The sequence below is a fragment of the Aquarana catesbeiana genome, linkage group LG10 (assembly GCF_042186555.1).
Source record: "Aquarana catesbeiana isolate 2022-GZ linkage group LG10, ASM4218655v1, whole genome shotgun sequence".
NCBI lineage: Eukaryota > Metazoa > Chordata > Amphibia > Anura > Ranidae > Aquarana > Aquarana catesbeiana.
The window spans coordinates 61,283,403-61,304,925 of record NC_133333.1 but is presented as its reverse complement, the minus strand read 5'-3'; the positions used below and the strand labels follow the sequence as shown (position 1 = coordinate 61,304,925).

General features: G+C 45.2%; 1 protein-coding gene across 2 annotated transcripts in view; it reads left to right on the top strand.

Moving 5' to 3' along the window:
- The window catches only part of LOC141110720 (MOB kinase activator 2-like), an 89,402-nt gene extending 70,554 nt beyond the window's left edge, over positions 1-18,848 (top strand). For both annotated transcript variants that reach the window (XM_073602259.1, XM_073602258.1), the window contains exons 5-6: positions 6,677-6,801; positions 17,971-18,848. In XM_073602259.1, the coding sequence (XP_073458360.1) occupies positions 6,677-6,801; positions 17,971-18,248 (403 nt within the window). In that variant the 3' untranslated portion in view covers positions 18,249-18,848. The remainder of the gene's footprint in view (positions 1-6,676; positions 6,802-17,970) is intronic.
- Positions 18,849-21,523: the final 2,675 nt, after the last annotated feature.

Here is a 21,523-nt window from a genome sequence, read left to right as displayed (position 1 = left end):
GACAGTTAACTGTTCAAGTCAGGGGAGATGTAGAGGAGAGCCCAGTCTGAGGAGGAGGGTGACAATGATATCGGATGTCTGTGTACAAGGTGTTGACTTGGCTGTGTCCACAGATCACTCACCTCTCCTAGGACATGGTGTCTCCGCTGACACACATATGAGCAGCAGAAACAGGAGAGTGGAGGGGGATTGGAGCCGCTCTCTCTTCTTCGGCTGACAGGAGGAAGGGGAGAGGGCAAGCAGGGCGAATACACAGACAGCCCACAGCTCTCCTCTCCCCTATCACAGTGCCACTGCCGAGTTCTCTGGCAAATTGAGCAGCGCTGTCACTGAGCACCGCTGTTGACTGCGTGCGGGAGGAGGGTGCGAGTGCTTTTTTTTTTTTTTTTTTTTTTTTTCTTTCGGAAAAGTGCCGCCCTAGGCCAAAACACAGCACTGTGTGTATGTGAGGGGCTGATATATATAAATATATATATATTAATATTATAATCACAGGTGGGGGGGGCTGAGTGCACACAGGTGAGGTGGCTGGTGTGTGGATTTGGTAGGATGGCCCGTGGGCAAGACCTGGGGAATGTTGGTGGTCGGACTAGGGGGGGGGGGGGGGGGGGGGGGCGTGTGCCCTAAAGCTGTGTAAGGGGCAAAAATGTCATGCTAACCTCTTAGGATCTCATAGCACTCTTAAGTTGCCAGGACCTAAATACAGGCAGGCAATGAAGAACATAATCTGCATTCTTCTTAGAGACTCTGTCAGGTCTTTAAAATTAACTGTAGCAATCCTCTTAAATCGAACATGCTATATACTTAACTCTCCTCCATTCCATTACTGCTGAGTACTGCAAAGTCTCTTTGGCACTCCTCTCTTCCAGCAGCTTTGGATGTTTGTGTTCTTTAATCCTTTCCTGCTCTCTGCGCCTCCTCTCTTCTGAGTGCCCCCTCAGCAAGCCATGTGCTGAGGGGGCACCCATGTGGGTGCACTCCAGCACCAGGCTGTTTGCATCCATAGGCGCTCAGTTTTCATTATTAAGACCTCATCTGGAATATGAAGTTCAGTTTTAGGCACCAGTTCACTAAAAGGATGTTGGGAAACTGGAGACCGTGCAGAGAAGGGCAATCAAACTGATAAAAGGCATGGAGGAGCTCAGCTATGAGGAATGATTAGAGGAACTGAATTATTTCTCTTGAGAAGAGGAGATTAAGGGGGATGTGATCAACATGTGCAAATACATAAGGGGTCCATAAAGTGAACTTGGTGTTGAGTTATTCACTTTAACATCATCACATAGGACAAGGGGACACTCTTTATGCCTAGAGGAAAAGAGATTTAATCTCCAAATATGGAAAGGTTTCTTCACAGTAAGAGCTGTGAAAACGTGGAATAGACTCCCTCTAGAGGTGGTTCTGGCCAGCTCAGTAGATTGCTTTAAAAAAGGCCTGGATTCTTTCTTAAATGTACATAATACTACTGGATACCAACATTTATAGGTAAAGTAGATCCAGGGAATATCCGATTGCCTCTCAGGGGATCAGGAAGGAATTTTTTCACCTGCTTGAAGTAAATTGGATCATGCTTTACTGGGGTTTTTGCCTTTCAACTGTGGGTATAGGATTATGCATATATGGTCATATGATTTTATTTATTTTTATTGATTTTACTAGATGGACTTGTGTCTTTTTTTTTTTTTTCCAACCAGACTAACTATGCAACTATGTATATATGTCCCCCTCAGCAGCAGGGGCCAATGGCTCATGCTGCTCTGAGAGTCTCTCTGAGACCAGTAGAGAGTAGCGCTGCAGCCGTGGACATCGCTGGATCAAGAAAGGACTCTGGTAAGTGTTTAGGGAGGGGGGGCGATGAAAACAGGTGTTCGAAGGTTTTTCTTTTACCACCAGCCAGATAATTCATTAAAGTAAAACAATATTTTTAAGTTTATAACCCGTTTTAATTCATCAGATCTCTGCCCCCTCCCAAACATAAGGGGAAACAAAAGTAAAAAAAAAAAAAATTAAACTTGTTGGATGATAAGAATGACCTCTGCATTTACTGTGCAAGCAATAAATAGTCCCATAAATTACTGCATTGTCATTTTGGATTTTTTGCGATTGCAAAAGTCTGTCATATTCATCTGACTCCTCACCAGACCAGCCTGATCTTATCCTTATGTTATGCTAACAATTTACGCAAACAATATTTTTTTTTTTTTCTTGTGTGGGTTGCAATGTAGCATAGAAAGGGGAATCAAATATTTACTTGCAGCTTTACTCTACTATATTTCATAGAAATCACACGCATGTATTATAATTTTAATTGGAAGACTTTGATGGGGTTTTTTTTTTTTTTTATGGGCAGTGGGGGCAAATATCGGAGTATATCAGTGGCAGTGCGCCCCCTATGTCATGTCACCCCCTATATGTAAAATGGATAGATTCATGTATAGCATAATAATGTATAGCATAGCTGTAGCCACCCCCTATTTAGGAGTCAGGCCCCTTTTTGGACACCGAGCACCTGAATAACAGTGGCGGGGATGTTTTTTAAGCACCTGATTAGGCTCTAATAGGCTTCAAAAAGGTGGACTCTAACCACCCAAGTGTGTTAGAAAAGCAAATTAATATTTTGCTTTTCTAACACTGAGCCGCCTCTCCGCCAATCAGGATACGCAAGTCTAATACCTGTCACCTGATTGACTGAATGCACAGGCATCCCTATTGGACGCCTAGCGGAACAGCAGAAGAGACGCACGGGAACCATGGAGGATGCAGGAGCCACCGCCTGACCCGATGCATGTCCCACAGCTCACCGTCATCACCCGCTGCCTGACCCGCCACCAGGATGGGGTATGTGCTGGTCAGGCAGCGGGCAGGCGGGTCACAGTGGCTGCATATGATGAGGCACAGTGGCTGCATATGATGGCATGGTGAGGCTGCAATTGATGATTTTTTTTTCTTTTTCAGTTTGTTTGCGCCCAATCCCCCCCCCCCCCCCCCCCCAAAAAAAAAAGAATCAATGCGCCTTTTGCAGGCACAGTCTACAGTCAACATCAGGAAACACTTTCTAATCGTGCTGTGCAGCCATTGCAGCCCAGCACTTTCTGGCAATGACAATTTCAGGTATTGCCAAAAAGTACTGTTCAAAACCCGGCGATCACACTCCCTTAAAAAGAACCAATTTAAGTAGTGCATTTCTGGTTCTCGAACATTGTAGAAGACCATTTATGACGCATGGCCTCCTTGTGGCAAGTGTTTGGGAAATCCAATGTTACACTTGTCAAAGAGCTGTGCAAATTCTGCTTTGTTGTCTTGAAGTTGCCAGGTAACCTGAAAACAAAAAAACAGCTGACGCTGGCCTGAGGGACGTATAATTAGCTCCCCCAGCACCTGCTGCTTTGCTTTGCTTGGAATTGAAGTGGTCTTTGACACGCAACTCAATTTAGCCTTTCCATCTGTTAGTGATATGAAATCCTTTGTTTAATAGGCTGAACTATAGACTAGCAAATGTTTGCCTGTTCATGAATGGGTTAATTTAGGCTAAATGTTTTTGGCTTCAACACACTGGTATGCATTACTGCTGATTCAGACGATGATATAGCTGAACACCTTATTTTGTCAAGTGGGCTTCCCCTTTACAGCTCATAGGTGGAGAGAGAATGGTAATCTTGTTATGGAGCAGAGGTATAGGAGACTACTTACCATGAGGGAAGAAAGAGGAGGCAGAATGGCAGGTGAACATGAATGAAGGAAAGGGACTGGGCTCTTTTATCCCATAACGTGCATCTGAAAAAAGTGTGCATTGAAAAGCATTTTACATGTGTTTTTATGCACGTTGATGTCAGTGGCGGCTGGTGAAGTTTTTAAGATGTTATGGAAGAGTTTTCCCCAGTGGGGCTTTAAAACAGCACTATAACAGGGTCAAAGATATTTTTCTAAATTGATATTTAGAGAGTTGTTTATTTGAAAAATGTCCAATATTTTGCTATAGTTAAATACAATATGTACAATATAAAGTCTGGTCCAATAATACAATACATGTTCCACAGTGCAATAAACAAATACATTTGTGCATATCGTTACATTACATAATGCTATATGGTATGCGAGTGCCGACGCGTTTCGATCTATGTATGGTCTCTTCAGGGGGACAATTGGATCTAAAAAAATATTACATATATTCAGAATTAAAGAAGCATGTCGTCATACATCACATTGATTAAGCCATATTGGTATATTTACCGCACTGTAAACGCCCTCTAAGGGACGGAGGAGCCCACGCCTGCAACGAATACCCAATGATAGCCATTTGTTAATTAGGAAAAATTGGGTAAAATATGGGTTATCGATGTATAAATTCGCCACGGTATCATTTACGTCCCATACTGATGACTAACCAATGTTAGATAGTAAATGATTAAAACAACATGGTGATATAGTAATGTAGAAAATGTGTTTGTAGTTCATTAGCAGTAATGTTAAATAATAATGTGTATGAAAAATATTTAGTACAATTATTACAAAAAAATGCATTGTGTGTGTAAGACTGACAATTAGCCTAGTCAAAGCGTGCACAGTGTGCAAAATAGTAATCTAGCTTAAATGATTCATTAAGTGATTAAAAATATTAGTACAATTAATAAATTGCATAGTGTCTGGCAAACAAATGCTGGTGTGATGTGAAAAAAGCAACAGTAACTAGAAAATAAAAACAAACCAAAAGTGTAAAAGCGTGTGTCTAGTGGTGTGATATACCTTATACAGTAATGTGATTCGTATAGTTGTGTAGTTTACCTTATACCGTGGTGTAGTTCGTATAGCCTTGTAGGTTGTTTAGGCTTGTAGGGCTTGTTTGTTTATTGAGGACCTGACTACAGATATGCAAGAAAGGTGGGGACTCTGATGCCAGATGGGGACTTAAGATGGGGGGTGCCAGACCCTGCCCTTTTTGACCCCACCCACTCCGTCCCTGTATTCTACTTGCTTCCACCCATAGTGTTAGGAGTATACAGCCCCGGAATCACAGAACAGAGTATACAGATCAGCACCACAGATACGGTATACAGATCAGCATCACAGATACAGTATACAGATCAGCACCACACACACTGACAGCATGGCAATGATTCTGGACCAGGAGAGCATAGATAAGACAAAGTGGAAGCTGTCCATTGCAGCAGGGATATGGAAGATAGGGTAGAAGATAACTGGGGAAGAAATAGAGGGGAAACAGAGTGCAAAGCTGGCCACACGTGAGGGTTTTTTGTTTTTGTTTTTTTGTTTTTTTTTTTGTTTTCCTTCATTTAGCCAGTGGACCAAACAAATAAAAACATAACGGTTAATTCTATCCAAGCACGGGTCTTATCAGCAGCTGTTTTGGCTGCCAAACCAGCTGCTGACAAGACGTGCTTGTAACCACGCTATAAGAAATGCCATTAATGGTCACATTCACTGCTAGTCCATTCACATTGTTTTCAAGCAAGCCCTGATAAAGTGGGGTCTTGGACCCCAGAAACGCTTGGTTACTGTTTGGATTGTCCCCCTGACTTTTATTGGAACAAAGTCACATTTGGGCCTCATAGCAGTGGTGTGGAGCTTGAGTTTACATTTTTGTTACACTCCAAGTCAAGGAGACCGCGAAGATCCTCTGAGATGTAGAAGCTGCCTGCCCACAAACCTGATTATTTACATCAATACTTTACTTTAAGATGGCAACACCAATAATATAACCTTATAGGTCCAGCGCTATTTTTCCACTTTCCTCAAAAAAAAGACAGGCAGTAGATCACTGTGGATTGGTGGGGAGGGGTAGAGATATATAAGGCAGTTGTATCTCATCGTGGACCAGGTATGAATGTGATGTGGTCATGGGACCATTGGAGGAATAAATAGGGGCTAAGGATGGTTGGGTGACAAAGAGGAAGAGAACTGTAGCTTGTGGGGAGGGAGACATGTGGACAGAGGAGAGTGGTGGCAGAGCATACAACAATCAGATTGTATTGCATATAGTCAACCTAAACCCTCTGATTCTAATGCTTTTTAGTTCTGTTAAGATTTTCATTGCTATGGAGGTTGATGGGATAATAAATGCTGGGACATATGAAGTATAATAGCACTAACTGCTAGGATTTCTAGCTCCACAGTTGGTAGGGTGGCTAACTTTTATACAACCTGGAGAAAGAAGTCACTGTTGATAACTGCAACCATTTTGCAGTTTTCAGAGAGCTTTTATGGGTGAGAAATGCTACTTTAAATAAAACTCACTGGATAACTGGTGTATTGGTATGTAAAGCAATTCAATGCAACAGGAGTAAAGTATTTGTTCTGCTGGAGGGATTTCCCTTTTACTTTCTGTCTTGGAGACATAACAGAAAGTGAAAGGAAATCTCCCAAAGTGGGGAGAATTGCCATCGTAGTCATCAGAACATTTGTCCCCATTGGAAGGATTCCCCTTCATGTTTTGCGATCGTGACAACACTAAGATGTGGGATTTCCTATCGCCTTCTATTGCAGTGACAGTGGTCACCAGGACAAATAATGGATCAATTTTAAAAACATGACAGGACAGTTTAACCTTTCCCATTCTATCCAAAACAAAAAAATAAGTTTTGTATTTTGTATACATTTTAAATCCCATAGAATGCTACAGTCTTTGCCAAGAGCTAAATTTCTTTTTTTTTCTTTGCAGGCAGATCCAGTGGACAGATGAAAAAGGACGCAAGAGAAAATGCTCTGGACCACAGTATGCAGATTATGCTGCCAGCATCATCCAAAAAATCCTGACAGATGAGGATTTGGTTCCTACTAAACACTGTAAGTTAAGCTTCTGTCCCTTAAAGAACCTGGGGGGAGTTGCTTCTCTATAATCATGTAGTACTTTGTCTCATGATTCTAGGTGCTTCCTAAGCTTTGTTTTAAAGGTTAGACTGGGTGCCCACTCCTCTTCACTCTCCCATCTTCAGCTGTCCGGTAACATAGCTAGGAAGGAGATGGCTGCTTCATGACGGTTGCTTGTCTTTGCTCTAAGCACTTTTTCCATGACAAATGGTGGCAAAAGAAATGAGAGGATGCATGTCACAAAATGTTCAGCCTTTAGAACCACTTCCAGCTTTAAAGAAGAAATATCATGAAGGTTTTTTGCCTTCAGGCATTTTATGCCTGAAGGTAAAAAAAAAACCTTCAGTGTGCAGTGCAGTCCCCCCCCCCCCCCCCCGGTCCCCCCTTATACTGACTTAAGCCTGATCCAGTGATGTGCACAAGAGCAGACGCTCTCCCGGGTCTGTCCTTCCTCATTGGCTGAGACGGAGCGGGAACTGTGTCAATCACAGCTAGTGAGGAGACACACAGAGGCGGCTTGGGAATGAGAATGCACGAGTGTGGCTATGTGGGCATTTCTAGCCCATGCCCCCATAGCAGCTTGAAATGCCAGGAGGGTTCAGACGAGAAGGAGGATTGGGGCTGCTCTGTGCAAAACCATTGCACAGAGCAGGTAAGTAGGTAAGTATGACATGTTTGTTATTTAAAAAAAAAAAAAAAATTTTTAACCTTTTACAAATGCTTGAATTCCCTAAATAATCATTTTTGATAATTTTGTGTTCACAATAACTTATTGTATTTGTATGTAAGTACTGTTTATATTAATACCTCAATCTGTCTTTAGATTGGCTTTACAATACAGTATAAAGACACTCATGAGTGATGATACCCAGTTCTTAACACACTTACAGACCATTCCCCTTCTGATCCCATGTAATACATTATTACGTAATATTTAGTCAGTTGGTGACTAAAGTGTATTGCTTAACTGTAGTGGAGTAAAGTGAGGTCACTTGTATGGTTGTGCTGTTTGACAGCAGTTATATGCATATCGTCTCCTCATGACCCCAAAGACCAGTTGCCTGTACTGACCGTTGCACCCACCTGCTATGCTACCTCATTTTATCTTAAGATAGGATGTCCCTCTCCAGCTCTGCTGAGTCAAGAATTTTTTATTTATCTTTTTTGTTAGATCAAGCAGCTGCTAGTAAATTCATACCAGATACCTAAAACCTTGGATAGTCTCTCCAGTCAGCCAATGAGCATAAGTCTTCCCAATTTTCTCTTCCAATGCACCCCTAGACAGTGTTTGCACTGTATGAGGCTCTGCACTCTGTGTCATGGCAGACCACCAAGTATGTGGGATTACTGCACCTGCCCTTTCCAGGTTTCACACTAGAAGGACTGAGTCCACCCTGGATACTCTAATGCAACGTACACACGGGCGGACTTTCTGACCGGACTGGTCCGACAGACTTTTGGCAGACTTCCGACTGACTTTTTTTTTACGAACGGACTTGCCTACACACGACCGGACTTTCCGGCAGACTATTTCCGACGGTCTTCCCGATGGAGTTACGACGGACTTTCCGAATGAACGGACTTGCCCACACACGAACAAGTCCATTCATTTTGAACGTGACTCGGGTACGACGGGACTAGAAAAGGAAGTCATTGTCGCCGCTTTTATCGGCGAGATTGACACCTTGCGAGCCCCGTCACGGGGCATACCAGGCCCTTAGGTCTGGTATGGATTTTAAGGGGAACCCCCTACACCGAAAAAACGGCGTGGGGTACCCCCAAAATCCATACCAGACCCTTATCCGAGCACGCAGCCCGGCCGGTCAGGAAAGGGGGCGGGGACGAGCCAGCACCTCCCCCCTCCTAAACCGTACCAGGCTGCATGCCCTCAACATGGGGGGGTGGGTGCTTTGGGGGAGGGGGGCGCCCCCCACCCCAAAGCACCTTGTCCCCATGTTGATGAGGACAAGGGCCTCTTCCCGACAACCCTGGCCGTTGGTTGTCGGGGTCTGCGGGTGGGGGGCTTATCGGAATCCGGGAGCCCCCTTCAATAAGGGGACCCCTAGATCCCAGCCCCCCACCCTATGTGAATGAGTATGGGGTACATCGTACCCCTACCCATACACCTAGGAAAAAAGTGTCAATAAAAAACACACTACACAGGTTTTTAAAGTAATTTTATTAGACAGCTCCGGGGGTCGTCTTCCGACTTCGCTGCTCTCCGGCCTCTTCTACCAGTGTTCGATCTCTTCTGCCGGCTCCTCCACTATCTTCTGCCGCTCTTTTGCTAGCGGTGGCCCAGAATACTGCGTCGTCTTCTTCCCTCTTCTTTATTTCCCATGTTGACACTACGCTCTCTCCCGCTGTAATGCTGTGTGAGCGCTCTGCCATGAATTGTATAGGAGGTGACCCCGCCCCCTTATGACGTCACAGTCCTGGGGCATGCTGGGACTGTGACGTCATAAGGGGGCGTGGTCATCGTGTGAGTCATTGCGGAGCGCTCACAGAGCATTACAGCGGGAGAGAGCGTCGTGTCAACATGGAAGAAGAGAAGAGGGAACAAGACGACGCAGAAGTCCTGGCCACCGCTAGCAAAAGAGCGGCAGAAGATAGCGGAGGAGCCGGCAGAAGAACCGGACACCGGGAGAAGAGGTCGAACACCGGGAGAAGAACAGGACACCGGGAGAAGAGGCCGGAGAGAGCAGCGAAGTCGGAAGAAGACCCCGAAGCTGTCTAATAAATTACTTTAAAAGCCTGTGTAGTGTGTTTTTTTTTTAATGACACTTTTTTCCTAGGTGAATGGGTACGATGTACCATACTCATTCACATAGGGTGGGGGGCCAGGATCTGGGGGCCACCTTATTAAAGGGGGCTCCCGGATTCTGATAAGCCCCCCCCCGCAGACCCCGACAACCAACGGCCAGGGTTGTCGGAAAGAGGCCCTTGTCCTCATCAACAAGGTGCTTTGGGGTGGGGGGGCCGCAGGGTGCCCCCCTCCCCCAAAGCACCCACCCCCCCATGTTGAGGGCATGTGGCCTAGTGCGGTTCAGGGGGGGCGCTTGTCCCCACCCCCTTTCCTGGCCGGCCAGGCTGCGTGCTCGAATAAGGGTCTTTTCGGCATAGGGGGTTCCCCTTAAAATCCATACCAGACCTGGGTGACATCGCCGCCTCGCGCTCGCCGCAATAGGAAAATTTGTTTTTCCTTTTGCAGCGAGCGCGAGATGTAGTACCCTGCCCCTGCGTCTTATCTGGTCCATCGGACCAGCATACAGACGAACGGGCTTTCCGTTAGGAACTGAGTCCGGCGGAGTTACGACGTAAAGATTTGAAGCAGGTTTCAAATCTAAAGTCCGTCGGATTTCCAACCGAAACCGTCCATCGGAAGACCGATACAGCCCACACACGGTCGGATTGTCCGCCAGATTCGGTCCGTTGGACCAGTCCGTTCGGAAAGTCCGCCTGTGTGTACACGGCATAAGGACTCACCAGGCTAGGTAAATATTCGCAGCGGTTTCCAGGGGAAGCGTTGCATTTTGGCAAATTTCATTTATTTGTTCTATGGCTCTTTTTTGACATTGTGCTGGTGCAGTATTCTTGCACCTCCCACCACTGTTCTGGTTATGGGTGTTTGTTCTCACTTTTAGGCTCCCATGTTTCATGGGCCCTTCTTATAGTTAGGGCTTGGACAGAAAATGAGTAGAGCTTCCCAATTGCACAACCTAGTGATCCTGGACCTATTGTTTTATGCTGTTTTCATCTGCAGTGTGCTTCCGCAATCCTATGGCTGCCACCTCAAAGCTGGGACTCAGCACAGCTACCCCCTTTTCTGGAAAGATGTAGTCTTTTTTCATAATCAATGTAATAGGGCAGTTCATTCAATCAGTCGTAGCTTTCTTAGCCTGTTAGGCATTTGTGGGATCATAGAGCACCCTGTGTCCTGTGAGAAACCTATTAAGAAAGCCACAAGAAACAGTTTTGCCTTGCTTGCACGCACAATTTTTAAAGCATACCTCAACTGTGGTGGCTTTGCCAAAAAAGGCGAGCAGAGGGCAAAGATCTAGTCCCCAGTAGGATCCCTGGAACTGATGGTTTTTCCCAATACTAACTTGCCATACCTTGTTCTGCCACTATGTCAGCATGAAGGTGGTCATCTTAGTTAAGGAACACAGGGATTTTCTTACTTATGTTGAAGTTGCTCCCTGATGACTGGTAATCTGATTACTGTTGGGTTGGGAATATTTAAGTCAAGATACAGTATGCCACAAATCTACAGTACATCAAGCACTCTGGAACCAATATTCTGTTTACAATGGTTTTCATTTTTTTACGTAGTGCAATTGTCTGATGTACAAGTGGTGAATACCTTCTCATACAGGCAGTATACATTAGTATGATTTTAAAGCATATTGTTTCATTATTGTTTTAAATGTTGTAATAAAATATTTTTATTTTAATATTGTGTATAGGTGTGCCTAAAAAGTCCAGGTTTGACGCTCCATTTTTAATTTCTAAGTAATTAGGACGTGGAACATGTGCTAATTTCGTGTATCCACAGTACCACTCTGTGGTGATACAAGTTACTATTTCAAAGAACACAGTTCAGCTGAACTTTGTGGTTGCTATTGTATAAAGGCAGCTTGTGTCCTACAAAGATGCTACTCTGAATTGCAGATGGCTATGATATGGCAGCCCTCAAATTTTCCACTCCCCTACTCGCATTGTGTGTGTGGAAAATGAGGGCTGGCGAGGAGCTGGGCTGCCTGAGAGTGGGGGGGTGAGCACCGCCGGCGGGGGGGGGGGGTTGATCGGGAGCTGTTCTCCTAGTGGAAGAGTGCATGGAGTTAGAGGAGAGCCGCGGAATCACCGAGCAGTAAAACACGCTGTAACAGCTGACATTGAAACTGTCTCCGCTCTGCTCACTCTCAAACAGCCACGCCTATTCCTAACCCGCGCCTGTGATAGACAGAACGCGGGTCCAGTGTGGGGATGCATTCTGTCTATCACAGTCGCGGGGTTAGGAGGAGGCGGGGCTGTGTGAGAGTGAGCAGAGCGGAGACAGTTTCAGTGTCAGCTGTTACAGCGTGTTTTACCGCTCTGCGATCCTGGCTCTCCTATAATTCCAGTCATGATCCAGCCGCCCTCTCACTTCCTCCACCCTGGCAAGGCTGCAATGGGGGCACAGTGAGGCTGCAATTTGGGTAACAGTGAGGCTGCAATGTGGGGCACAGTGAGGCTGCCGTGTGGAGCACAGTGAGGCTGCTATTTGGGGCACAGTACAGGCAAATGGAAATATGTCCCTCTTACGGGACTTTAGAGGGAGAAACCTACCCTGGGGTAATAAACAGTATAGGTTTGTAATGAGTTTTATTATCAAAAAGGGTGTAGGTTTAACAATGCAAGAAAGTGGGTATACAAAGGAATACAGGATGCGTAATACAACAAATATGCAATACAATGTATGAAATTCACAATCATTAAACTCCGGTACATATGGAACACACATACGGGGAGTACCCATCTCTTCTGCAGGGGTGTCTGATTGGAATCAGCACGACAAAGATAAGTCTATAAATAAAGAGACAGTTATGAGCCAGAGGTGAGATGGTAAACAATCATTGTTAGCAAGATAAGACCATTGTGGTGAAACCATATAGAAGGTAAGTACTGACCATATAGTATTGCTTGGAGGCATCATGGGATTACCGCATCCACTTAAACATTTAAAGGAAGGGCTGGAGGGGACAGCCACTGAACATGTGCTCACTCCTGGTCCAGATTAGGCGGGCCATATATGCCGTGTCCCGGTAGAACCACAGGGGGTATTCCCCAACAGAGGGCGCCAGGGACACCAGTCGGTGTACTAAAGGTCCTAAGGTGGAACTCCAATCTGTGGGGTAGAGGGGGGTGCACAAAAGTAAGGACAAGGTAGAGTAAAGGCCTGGGGGAGCCTAAAGCCACAGGTGGCGCTAGTTCCACATGCACATGTATATTAATAAATATATATATATATATATATATATATATATATATATATATATATATATATATATATATATATATATATATATATATATATATAGAGCGGAGGATACCTGGGAGTGGTTGTCTGGTGCTGAATGGGCAAGATCCTGCTCAGCGGGTGAGCTGAGCCAGTGAGAGGGGGGGCTGCAGGTGCCCACAATAACAGGGCCTGGCACCAAGGCACTGTGGGGCCTGGTGTGGAGGAGCTCCTGGTGGGGGCGGCGTATATTGGACTGCCTCGCAACAGAAGGTACTGGGGGGGAGGTTGTCCAAGTGCTGCTCAGGGCACCTAGGGATAGGTGCCTAGCCCAGGGTCCAAGCAAAGAGGCTCAGGGTATCCAGCCTGAAAGGAAAAGGATGTGGATAAGGTCCAGGCAAAGATAGCTAGCATAACAAAAATATGGGACTGAAAGGTGGCAGACACTGGATGTCAGCGCACAAAAGGGGGGGTTTTACCTTGGGGTGGTCCTGGGAGCGGTATGGTGCCGATGGTCGGGTGGACGTGCATCGGAGGGCAGGAACCTGAGAATGACTGGGTGGTGGGTGTGTAAAAGTACTGGGACCCGGCTCACGATAGGTCGCGAGCGTGGCCAATGGTGTGAGCTTAACGCCCCCGAGCTTTTGGCGTGCGCAACAGCCCCCATGAAGACCGCGGCTGGCGTGTGTATATGCTTTCGGGCACAGCGATGCAAACCACCCGGCATGATGACATGGAGCACACGGGGACCCAGACCCGCGCCAGAGGCCCGCGATAACCGGAAGAAAAACAGGTCGAGGAAACAACCCGGATCTTCAGCTTGTGGGGACGCCAGCTGTGACAACAATGTTGCTCCAGGCGGCCCCCCTGCGCCGAGTGGGGAATTACCTGGGGCTGCAGCCGGGCCAGACCGGCTGCCCAGGTCCAGATAGAGGAGTGAGCATAGTGTGGCAATAGGGGCCAGAGGTCAGGAATACCAAGAGGGGAGACCAAAAAGGGGGAAAGAACACTAAATAAAAAATATATACATGTATAAACATGAGCTGGAGGCAGGTGTATACATAGAAGAAAAATTAATGCATTAACCATGGTATAAGATGGACTCATACATGCATATTCTTATATATATACAGAGAAAACTATATACATTATGTACATGAGGGTGTATGGAAAGCAGCCCATAGTGACCAATGTGAAGAAGTTCAAGGTGGTAGGGAAAGGGATTTGTGGAGCTAGGAAGACGGATGGACAGGCTAGGGGGGGGCATGTCATCGGGCTCCCACTCGGAGCCCCCTGATGAGAAACCTTCCAGGAAGGGTCTGTAAGATATACAGGCATTCCTGGGGGTTGGGTGACTTTCAATCTAACCTCTGTTCGAGCTGTAGCAGCATTTTGTTAACATCTCCTCTACGCATGCCGATGTGCACGCGATCGAGGATTAGAAAGGAAAATTTTGGGCAAATGCCCTCAAGCACACTGGTAACATGTCGGCCAAGTGGTAAATTAGGGTTGCAGGTTCTCATGGCTGTAATGTGTCTGTAGGCCCTGCGCCAGAACTCCTGAATGGTCTTCCCTACATAAAAGCTGGTGCATTCACATGTGAGCAGATAAACTACCCCACATGTTTTGCAGTTGGCGTAATGTCTAGGTTTGAGGAGAGTGGGCAGAGTGACGTTTTTGGAGGTGTTTAGAAACCTGCAATAGTTGCATCCACCGCACGTGAATGTGCCTTTTTGTTCTTGCAGGGATCAGGTTTACCACCCCCTTTGAATTCACTACAGACCAGCTGGTCTCGAAGGGAGCCAGCTGGCCTGTAAGTGAATACCGGGGTGGCGGGTACGAATGGGCCAATGGAGGGGTCCATGGTCAGCATGTGCCAGTATTTAGATACAACCCGCTTGATCGCCGTATATTGGTTGGAAAATCTCATTATGATTGAGATGGGTTTGGACTTTTGTTTCTTAGTCGAGGATTATACAGTATGTCACTGCGGGTTCTGGCACATACTCTCTGCTGGCATAAAGTATAGAGTTGCCTGCAGAGGATTTTCTAAAAAGGCTGGTGCTGAGGGATCCATTGCTGTCTTTGTGAATAGTGACATCAAGGAATGTGATAGATTCTTTGTCCCAAGTCATAGTGAATGACAGGTTAAAAACATTGTCAATTAATAATTGGAGGAAGACTGGCAGTTGCTCTGTGGGTCTGTTCCACACTAGGAGAACATCATCAATGTAGCGATACCACATGACAACGTTCTCCATGTATGGGGCGAGACATGCAGATTGGTGTATCATTTGTTCCCACTCCCCAAGTATAGATTGGCGTACGATGTGGCACAGGAGGTCCCCATCGCAACACCCTGTACCTGGAGGTAACGGGAACCATTGAACATGAAGTAATTGTGCAGAAGAATAAATTCTAGTGCAGCCAGCTGTTTAGAGAGATTATATGTTGCATGCAGGAGAGACCTTTGTCATGTGGTATGGAGATGTAAAGGGCCTCCACATCCTCTGCCACAAGGGATGATGCGGGAGGGATGCATAGGCCATCTATGTTTTGTAGAAGGTGCGGGGTGTCCCGGATGTAACTTGGGAGTCTGGGGACATAAGTACCCATCCACGTGTTGGCTGAGTTTCTCGGTGAGGGAGCAATTACCCGAGATGATGGATCTCCCAGGTGGGCATGTCAAACTTTTGTGTACCTTTGGTAGGGAGTAGAAGGTTGGTGTTTGTGGGTGTTGGGTACGTATAAAGTCCCATTCAGCCTTGTTGAGAACACCCTCACTGTAGGCACGCTCAATCAGATTGTAGAATTCCCTGTGGAATCTTTTTAGATTCTGGTTGCCGGTATTTTACAGTAGCAATCTTGGTTACTGAGTATCCGGGTACACATATCTATGTAAAACTCATTGTCCATCACCACAATGTTGCCTCCTTTGTCGGAGGGCTTAATAGTTATTGTGGGATGGTCTTTGAGTTAGTTGAGAGCATCGCGCTCAGCCCGGGTCAGATTGTCATTTCCTGGGGTCAGGTGACTTGATTTTGCATATGTCTCTGGTGGCCAGTTTGACAAATGCAGATACGTTTGCATTGGTGTTAAGGTTGGAAAATTTGTCAGATTTGTTTTTCAAAACGCACGTGTGGGGGGGGGTCTGATTGGTCGAATCGACCGAGCAATTGCTCGAGGTCTATACGATCAATGAGGTCAGGTGTGTCATTCTCCTCTAGGAGCTCCACAAGGGTGTCCAGTGCCTCAAGTTCGCGTTGCTCAAAGTTAGGTTTGGTATGTATCTCTTTGGTGTACATTTGTTTCAATATCAGCTTTCTTGCAAAGAGTTGGATGTCTTTGATGACCTCAAATTGATCCAACTCTTGTTTGGGACAAAAGCTTAACCCCTTGGCCAAAACTTGTACTTGTAGGTCCGATAGAGAGTAGGAAGACAAATTAATGACATTTAAGTTCTCTGTTGCAGGAGCGTTAAGTAAAGAGTGTTTGGTTCTTACCTGGTCCATATGTCATAGAGGTTCAGAGTTCGAGGTGGGCCTACTGCTGCGGTTATCAGTGGAGACATTGAGTGGTGGTGCCTTGGTACCTGAAGATACAATTCTAGGAAGCAACGTGTTAGTGTCAGATTGAAACATAGAAGATGGGGTAGGGGCACTAGTGGGTGTAGGGGTGTCATGCCTTGCTGTTGGAAATGTCAAAGGCTCTGTGATGCGTTTTTTGTGCGATTTTTCTTGGGAACCGCTACCTTGTGAATTTCTCTTAGATTTCCTAGACCTATTATGGTTGGGTGGTTTTTGGGAAGAGGTTGACAATACTGATGATGCGTCAGAGAGACCTGGGTCATTTGTATTACATTTTTGTTTGGGGTTTGATCTGTTTCTGAAATTTTGGGCTCTTCCAGTTATAGGCTTTAAGTTCTTGGAAGCCCTTGGAGTCCCTTAGGAACTGTCTTTCTTTTTTTACAAGAATATCCCGAATTGAATTGTTCGAGATGATCGTTTAGTTCTTTGTCATATTGGTTATATTGGGCATGGGTTTTGAGAGTGGAAAGTTTGGCGTACATAGACTCCAGTTCTCTGTCTATTTGTATAATGGTTTTCCTGTATTCTTCAATGAGAAGGCAAATCATCCTCTTGGAGCACATAGAGAGGTTGTCCTCCCATTCTTTTTTGAACTTGGATCCAATGTTCTCCATGGTGGGAGAACATACTACATGGTACTCACCGTATGTGTGTTCCATATGTACCGGAGTTCAATGATTGTGAATTTCATACATTGTATTGCATATTTGTTGTATTACGCATCCTGCATTCCTTTGTATACCCACTTTCTTGCATTGTAGACTTGTTAAATCTACACCCTTTTTGATAATAAAATTCATTTTCATTACAAACCTATATTCTTTATTACCCCAGGGTAGGTTTCTCCCTCTAAAGTCCAGTAAGAGGAACAAATTTCCATTTGCCTAGACTATTGGGGATGTGGGTCAACCCTACTCTCTAGACCAACTCAGAATCACTCCTTAAAATTATACATTTGGGGCACAGCGAGGATGCAATTTGGGTAACAGTGAGGCTGCAGTGTGGGGCACGGTGAGGCTGCAGTGTGGGGCACAGGTCACGCTGCAATGATGGGCACAGGTCACGCTGCAATGATGGGCAAAAGTGAGCCTGCATTGATGGGCACTGGTGAGGCTGTGCTGAGGGGAACTGATAAAGTTGTTAATATTTTATTTTTGTAATTTAATTCTGCATAAAACATTCAAGTGTCATTTCATGAGATAATTTATGATGGCGTGATTAGGGGCGGGGCAGGGTAAGGGTTGACTGGGGCAACTGGTGGCGAGTAACCCTTGAGACCTGGCTAGTAGCTCAGGACTTGAAATTTTGAGCCCAGTGATATGGCATGCATCTGACCAGTGTCTAAGCTAAGGAATACTAAAGTTTCTATATTAAAGTATCAGAACCCTGAGCTTATTGGCTCATAGCTACATTTTTGCAGTTGTGTATCTGTTGAAACAAGGTGTGTAAGCCAATAACTCAGATTTGATTAAGTGTTTGCTCTGAAAAAAGTCTTCATTTTTAAAATGGTTTGATGCATTTAGTAACAATGATGTGTTTTGTCTTTTTTCTTTTGTTCAGGTAAAGACTTCTCAAAGTCCTTTAAACCAGCCATTCAGAAGACATTCCGGTTCCTCTTCCACCTTCTGGGCCACATCTACACCTGTCACTTTAAAACTGTAGTGAATCTTGAATTACATCCCCATCTGAACACCCTCTACCTTCACCTTCTGCTTTTCTGTGCAGAGTTCCACCTTCTCGACTCCAAAGAAATGGCCTTGAGTGAGGACTTAACCACTGCCTTAATAAATTCCAGCCCTTGTCCCAAAACTTCTGGAAGCCATTCTTGGAACACATGAACCAGATCCTTGGTTTTCTATGTATACTGCCACTTCAAATGTATAGCAAAATCATAACCGAAAAAAAAAAAAAACTTTTGTAATCTCCTGCTTGGTGTTGCACCTCCAGCACAGATTCTATTTGCCAAACTAAAGGACGGCGGAGCCCAGAAATTTCGGAGATGCATACTACAACAGCTCAAAAAATGGAGTCTGCTCAGGAAAGAAACCCTACATAAGCCACCAAAGTGCTTTACATGGGAACAGCAAATATACCTGTCAGAAGCAGTTTGAAGTTACGTAAAAGATGGCCAACAAGGACTTTTTTTTATGTATTACTTGGCAGAAAATGCTTAAAACTGTCTGCTTTTCATGGTTGACAGGGCGCTATTTAACATTTGGTCACTGGATAACAAATATTGACTGCACGTTTATATTGCAAAGGTCAGAGTCTCCAGAAAGGGCACTTTTTTGCTTTTATCTTTGTTTATTTTTATTTTTTTACTGGGTCTATTTTAATTATAAATCTCAATTCCATATTTTTAAAGATATGGTTGTAGTCTACAGTTATGTATATATTTATTTTGGTGATATGTTACTTTAAAAAAATAATGCACTTAACTTTTTTGTAATTTATTCATTTAAGTTAAAAAAAAATGAATTTAATTTTTTTTCTTAAGATGTATATATTTTTCTTTGTTAATAAAACAATAGACCAGGGGCTAGTTGCAAGGAAAAGAAATATTACTCCTTGAATTCAAACTGTTTCATGTAAGCTGCATTTATTGCCTCCAGCATATTAGCAATTCCCCTCCCACTCCCCCCCAACTAATGGTTGGTATGAAAAAAAATATCCAAATGCCCATTTTAAATAACTGAAGTTACGTTCACATCCTTTTGATCCTTTTTTTTTTATCTGCTTACTTCCTGGGGTCCTTCTTGGGGTGTCCACATCACTGTCTGCAGTGATGTGCACACCTCCTATTGATGGCAACACTTCCAGTGGCCAGTCTTTCTCTTCACCCCCAGAAGAAGGAGCACTCACAACGGTGAGGGGACCAGTGCTGAAGATAACAAGCAGGGAAAAATGTCTGGTTCCCAGTTCAGGATATTAGCTTGGCTAATAAAGGAAAATGTGACTTTGATCTATTACACTGAAGGATGGCTTAGGAAGAGTGATTTAAAATCAAAATTGAGGAGTAGAGATGGGCCGAAACCCGTGATTTTATTTATTTTTTTACATTCACTGTATATAGCTAGTTGATAAGGAGCAGGCCGGGAAGGCAGCCACTGAGTCCTTAGCAACTTATGATTTATCAGCTTTCAGCAGGCTTCTTGTTTTTCTTTACATTTCACAGCTTTTTTGGTGAATGGGTACGATGTTCCCGATATCCATTCACATAGGGGGAGGGCTGGGATCTGGGGGTCCCCTTGTTAAAGGGGGCTACCAGATTCCAATAAGCCCCCCTGCCCGCAGACCCAGACAACCACCAGCCAGGGTTGTCGGGAAGAGGCCTTTGTCCCCATCAACATGGGGGCAAGGTGCTTTGAGGTGGGGGGCGCAGAGCACCCCCTGCCCTAAAGCACCCACCCCCCCCATGTTGAGGGCATGTAGTCTGGTACGGTTCAGGAGTGGGGGGCACTCGCTAGTCCCCTCCCTTTGCTGACCTGCCAGGCTGCATTCTCGGATAAGGGTCTGGTATGGATCTTGGTGGGGAACCCCACACCATTTTTTTTTTTTAAATTGTCGGGGTGTCCCCTTCAAATGATATGGCCTTTGGGGGGACCACACGCCGTTTTATTTGTGAATTGTTTTTAGCTGGTCACTTTTTTTTTTTTTTACATTCAGTGGGGAAGACTCAGAGGACGCTGCTGCCTGCTTCCCAACCCGCAACCAGCTATATACAGTGAATGTAAAAAAAAAAAAATGCACAAATCGCAGTTCCAAAAATGCAGGAAGCACAGCACAAATCACTGCAGAAACGATCAAAAGCAACATGCATAGATGTGAATGAAGCCTAAAACAGGCCCTGATAGCTGCGCTGTGGAAAATAGGCCTGGGAATCTCCCTGTCTAACAAAAGACTGAGCAGACACAATGCACTCAGCAATCACCTGTGGGGAACAAGCTGAGTAGTGCTCACAAAAATTGGTGGGATCATCCTCAAAAAGCCACACTAGGGATATAACCTGATTCATACTAAAAGGGGGAGAGAAATCATCATGGCCCTCTGGAATACAGGGCAGGGCCAGCTCAGTACAGATCTTGATCAAAGGCTGCACCTCCCCAAACAATATATAACCCTGATCGACCAGGGAGTGAGCCAAACGGATAGCTGCAAACAACTGGTCACTAGACCATCCTTTCAAAGCCTGGCGGCAATAATCATTACTTTCAGATGCCAGCAGAGAAAACTAAATAACCTCATCGGCATTCATGTTTGCAACCAAACTGAATCAAAATGGTTCTCCTGTGCAGCCACTTCTGGTCCGGGATGGCCCTGGTATTCTGTCATAAACCAGATGTGACAAGAACTGTGTGACTGCGACAGAGTGAACCAGACATAAACAGATGAAAGTAAATACGTTTATTAAAGTGGAGTTCCACCCCCCAAAAAAAAGTAACGGGCTTAAAAAAAAACATTTGGAGATATTTTTTTTTTTTGCTCACCTCTAAATGCCTGTTGCTAGGGGGTCTCTCGTAGTCTGCCTCCTTCGGTGTCTGGGCTTCTGACGTCACTTCCCTCGGTGCAGGAAGGGAGACTGCCTCTCCACCCCCCCCCCTCTTGTCAATTATCTGAGACACGTGACCATTCCCAGATGATTGCGGGGCCAGTGACTGCATGCGGCTCGCGCACGCGCAGTTGGTGCCCGGCCGTGAAGCCACAGCCGGGCGCCCACAGTTAAAATGCCGTGCCGCCGAGCGGAGTGGGGGGGACGAGCGGAGCTTCCATCCCCCTCATCGCTGGACCCTGGGACAGGTAAGTGTCCAATTAAAAGTCAGCAGCGGCAGTATTTGTAGCTGCTGACTTTTTTTTTTTTTTTTTTTTTAATGGGAACCCCGCTTTAAAGTAAATGCATATAAATGTGAACACACCACCAATACAGAGTGAACAAACTGAACAACCACTGATAATAAGCCAACCAGTGTGTGTATATGTATGTATGTATGTATGTATGTATGTGTGTGTGTGTGTGTGTATATATATATAATATATATAGCAAGCCAGGCCAGGGTCATAAACGGGAGATCACCAGATGGGGGGCTAGGAGTAAACAGGCAGAGAACAAGATAGA